Genomic DNA, 5,154 nt, shown 5'->3' on the forward strand with positions numbered 1-5,154 from the left:
GCTATAATATTTGTATATGTTTTTTCGTTTATTAACGTGGGTGTTCGGGTCAGCTTGCATGCACCTTAACTAATCCTACGGATCCTAAAGTTAACGACCATATAAGTTTTTAGTAGTCCTAAAATTTATAGAATTCGAACTGATTATCTCTAAAAAGCAAACACAAAGTCTGAAGAATTAACCATGTTTGTATATATTTTACTACATAGCATAGCGCGTGTAATCAAACTAATATATATTGATGTGTCGGCAAAACCCGTAGACGTGCCCCATATAGTAGGGTCACATCGGTTTCATTTTCAAAAGTTAAAACCTCATAATTCAAGATATATCCGAAATAAATGGACGGTAAGAACTATCGGCAGAATTTTTAGTTGCTATTGAAATGATGAGAGAACTTGCCCTGGAGCGTAATGGCATGATGGACCACAGGAAATTCATCATCGACACAATGTCCGTAATTCTGATGAGAAGCAGATTTTATCATTTGCCAAGACAAAATCATTGGCTTTTGAAATTTCTGGGAAAAGGAAGTTTGTGATATAATTGGTACTTGATTACTCTCGCGAAAAGATGAGGGGGGAGTCAAAGAAGAGCCAGCAGATATGGTCAAGCAAAACTCAAAGTGTTTCTTGCTTCCTTTGATCACCGGAGAGAGTGCCTGCACGGCAATAGTTGTTGTCATTGCCGATTGGCTTCACTCGAACCAAGAACTCATGCCAACATTGTCACAGTGAACCTCGCAACAGAAGGTTCACAGGAACCGAGACTGACGAGGTCGGAAAAACCTTAAAATGGCTGTTTGATGAGCTTTGAAGAATTTTTTGTTTAAGTTGGACTTTGGCTGGTGATCCATGATGTTTTCCTGCAAAAACAAGTGATCTCTTGCCCGTAGATAAATGTAATGAATAAAATGTTCTTCTTTTTGTAACTGTGTGCAAGGGTTTTTCCTTCTTTCATAGCTAGCGATCCTTGATGTTTATCCATCTAGAGATCTTTCCCTACAGGCAACCGGTACCTCAAGTCTAGTCACCGGAGCCACCGCCTCCAAATACAAGCCATTCTTTAGCACCTGGTGACCCTCCCTCCATCCACCCTTTTCACCTCCTACCACATATCAAGTTTATCAAAACCATATGGCCCACATTCTCTACCATGATGACCTTTGATGAATATTAAAGTCATTCAGAATTAGACTCTGACCCTAGAGATGGCTGATAACCACCCATTCCCTACAGATATTAATCATCATTCATGCAAGCAAAAGGTCTTATCCTCTTCCTAACTGGGCCAACAAATACACAAGGGAACAGCCAGAGAGCATATTGACTCATGATAATAGTAGAGTAACTAGTCAGCTATGGCAAGATAGACCTTCTTGTTCCCCACTAACACAAACAAAAAGCCCTATCCAGTTATTCATTAATCATTTCTTGCCCACTTTTTAGCCAAAACTATCAGAATGGGGGCCAGTGACCTCAGATCTAATGATCAGGATTACTTCTTCTGATGGCTGAGTTTAAGGTTTGTTGAAGAGACACGTCTTTGCCCCCGCCTTTCCACCTTGATACCATAATCTATAATACATCCAAAGTGCAACTAGGGAATTCCTTTTGGATCTGTGATTCCCAAATTTCAGCTGATGGACATAGAGTGGCATAGATTATCCTACCAGCTCTATGCATAGATGACCCTTTAAAACTACTCCCAGCTTCCTCTCTTTTACACCAAGTTATTTTCTTGAAATCAAATTCCTTCAACCAGATAAAGGGAAATGATGATATGCAAGTACTGGTCTAGTTTCCAAAAGCAACATTACATCAAACATTTTTTTTTTTTTTGTGAATTGAAACCACGAGCCTCTGCTGTTAGTTCTAATGTAAACTGGATCAATATTTACATCTAACATTCTTACATCACCGCAGCTAGCAACTCATCATTGTCAAACAAAAATAACAAACACTACATTGCCAAAAAGAGCCCCAGCAAGATTTTCTTACAAAGGCATATCATGAGTTTCAAGCAACGTACCAGGTGACAGTCAACCTACGAACCGGCACTTTTCATTCTGCAAGTTAACTGATTACAATGAAGCTTTGGCTGCCAGCAAAATTGATCCTCAACATGGTGATCCAATACCGCCTTGCGTTTTTTCTTTGTCTCATCTATATTTACATGTTCCCTCGATTTGCTTGAATGTGAAACTAACGGGTCAGCCACATTGACCCTAGTGAAGAAAGGTAACTCCTTGTCCACTTGGGGCATCCAATCATCAACCTTACCCCCCTCTTGAGAACAATCATGACCACCGTCTTTGGCATCTTTGAGTTGCTTGGTCTTCACACTCAGCATTGGAGCCGGGAGAGAACCCAACCTCAATGATAGATCGCACCCAATTTCTTGTGGTTGCAAAGGACTGTCCTTGTGATCAGCATGGCAGGTTTTAACAGGAGTGTCCTCGTTACAAGGGAAGAAGTTTTGCATAACAGCCACCTTGACAGGCTCCATGGTGCCAGGAAAAGTCTTAGGAAGAGCTCCACAACCTCGCTGTGGTTCTAGGCAACAACCATAGTATAAAGGGTAAACCGAGCACAAGCTTGGTATACGGTAATTTCCCAAGGGTAAACATTGGTTAGCGTTAGATAGAGGAATGCTATCATCTATAAAAAGAAATCTGTTAGAAGTGCCATTGCTTTGGCCAACAAAGTCTTGTGATTCTGAGCCTGGAGGGGTGGAATTCATGATTATGGGTTTTACCATGCTTGAATAATTAGGTAGGACATGCGAGTTGGATGTACGATTAGCCTGAATGGCACTGTGCACAGAACCAGAGGACAAAGTGTTTGGTTCCTGAGTGCTAGGACTAAGGTAAAAGCTCGGATTGCAATTCCGTTGGCTCCTTGAGGCTCTTCTCGGTGTGCAGCCCAAATTAAGGGCAGCTGAACAGTAATGAAATTGAGTGAGAAAGATTACACATAGCATTTACATGCAGAATATTGTCCGTACAACGTGTCAACCATAGTGGAAAATCACACAAAATAGGACTTGCAGTAAAAATGGCACCATGTGAGAAATAATTATAATGGTTGAATCAAGTACGATGACAGGCGCACACACACTAAATCTAAATTTCAAAGGAGCACTCATTGTAATTGACTTCAAGCACTGAAAATTGGACCAAAACCATTCTAAACGCCAAAGTAACAAAATCTTTATTCAAGACATGCAGAAATCGAAGACGGTACCTTCAATGCAAGGTTGAAGAAGCTCTCCAATTTCCGTACTCTCATCACGCCGAATTATGGTATTAATGGCATCATTTGTTCTGTCCCAAAGTGTCTTAAGCTCCATGTATTCAGCCTATGCAAGAATTAGAATCCAAAAGGAAGCTCTATAAGAAGACAGGATCCGAAATCTACTAAACCAGAAAAAACTATGGACTATGCTGAGAAAACATAGAAAGCATAATAAATGTTAATTTTCAATCTTTAATTCTTGAATTCTCAGCACCCAAGCAGTATGAAATCAAGCTCAAAACTTCTTTAAAAAATCTTAGTTCGTCGACACTTTAACTCTGCTTTCAATTAACAATACACAAAGGGTAGAGGTGTGCAGATTTCAATTGACAGTGAGAGGATCAAAAAGGAGAAGGCTTTAACCTCAGAATTGGCTTTCGAGTACATAATTTCTTCTGCTTTCAGGACAACAACTGGGAGCTTCTCTTGCCATTCCTTGTTCTTCTTAGTTGTTGAGCTATGAGCCTCATTAACAAGTCTAAGCAAAATACATAGCCAAAATCAGTGAAAAAGACAGAATTTATATCAGATATGAACATGCACAGAAACAAAGACAGAGGGAGAGGGGCACCGGAAAATTTCTTGAATCAGAGAACCTCTGATGGGTTGGTGTCTATCACTGTGCCAAGCTCTCCTAACACATTCATAAGGTCTTGGTCCTGGTCTAGGCATCTTCTTCTTCACCTTCACTAGCACTAATCCCTTGAGAGGAAGAAAGAGAGAAAGAAAGAAGGACCAAGATGATGACAAATTAAGCTGTGACTAAGAAGTAAAGGGTAGCATCAGTTTTTGGTTTCCTGTCCTTTTACTCTTGCTAGTGACTTTATCTAGTCTTTAAAATCACACACAAACACTGAACAGAACAACAACAACAACACAGTAGAGGAGTCCCAAAATGCAAGAAGTGGTGAGAGAAGCAAAGGCTTTTGAGATTTTAGTATATTTTTTTATAAGGACTTTGCCTTACTTTTTCTCTCTTTTCTGTCACAAACTCAATTATTTCAAGAGGGTTGAGTTTTGGTGTGTCCCCCACTCGTCCACATGCCTGCTTCCCCTAAACCCAAGAGTCCCCCTCTCTATTTCCCCCCCATTGCCCGTTGGTTTTGGCCTTTTCTCTTTCTTTCTCGCCATTCAACTTTATCCCTCTCTTTAAATATTTTCCTGCCAGTGTCTTGTGAACCTTTTACAGTACTAGTAGATGCTGGGGCTGGGGTTGCATAGATACCACCGACAGTGACAATATTATCCGTTCTTCTCTCCCCCACCACAACATGGATGGTCACTGGTGTGAGGAAGGGTGGCCTCATGTTCTTACCATGCAAGCAAGCCTCTAGCTGAATTATCTGGAAAGTGTGCCCCATTCAATTACTAGAAAATAAAAGTCTCTTTTTTGGGTCAAATGTGTCAAGATAAACCAAGAAAGGATTGAAATTTTCCTACTTTAATCCCCAGGGAATTAGCTTTGATCATGCATTTCACCATAATCACCATGTCCGGGAGTGAAGATTTACGAGTGGAAGACAGAGCTTTTTCTTTGAGACTAATGTTTTTATCTATTTATTTCTTTTTTTTATCAAATTAAATCTTTTTAAACAAAAAAAAGAGATCATTTATGGATGATTGTGGACAACCAATTAGTTGATGGGAAAATATTATTTATTTACATGAGAACTTGATTCTATTCTTAAGAACATCAAAAAGAAAATTCATAGTTTAATTAAAAAAAAACTGTTCATGACTAGTTTGTGTAAAATGGCATGAAGGCGCGCGGGCCAATATTTTCCTAAGAATTTCTTCCTTTTCATTGATGTCTCCTCTTCTCCAGCAATCCCTTGCTGTGATTGCTTATGATTGCATT

At 39.7% G+C, this 5,154-nt stretch overlaps 1 protein-coding gene across 1 annotated transcript; it reads right to left on the minus strand.

Annotated features, from left to right (window-relative positions):
• Positions 1 to 1,863: 1,863 nt before the first annotated feature.
• LOC7468639 (uncharacterized) lies at positions 1,864 to 4,375 on the minus strand. Its single transcript, XM_002309594.4, has 4 exons — positions 3,868 to 4,375; positions 3,660 to 3,774; positions 3,246 to 3,360; positions 1,864 to 2,939 (listed from the first exon to the last, which is right to left on the minus strand). Exons 1-4 carry the CDS (start codon positions 3,966 to 3,968, stop codon positions 2,047 to 2,049), a joined length of 1,224 nt encoding a protein of 407 aa, XP_002309630.1. The 5' UTR covers positions 3,969 to 4,375; the 3' UTR covers positions 1,864 to 2,046.
• Between the last annotated feature and the right edge of the window lie 779 nt (positions 4,376 to 5,154).

This window comes from Populus trichocarpa, chromosome 6, assembly GCF_000002775.5.
Source record: "Populus trichocarpa isolate Nisqually-1 chromosome 6, P.trichocarpa_v4.1, whole genome shotgun sequence".
In the NCBI taxonomy this organism is placed as follows: domain Eukaryota; kingdom Viridiplantae; phylum Streptophyta; class Magnoliopsida; order Malpighiales; family Salicaceae; genus Populus; species Populus trichocarpa.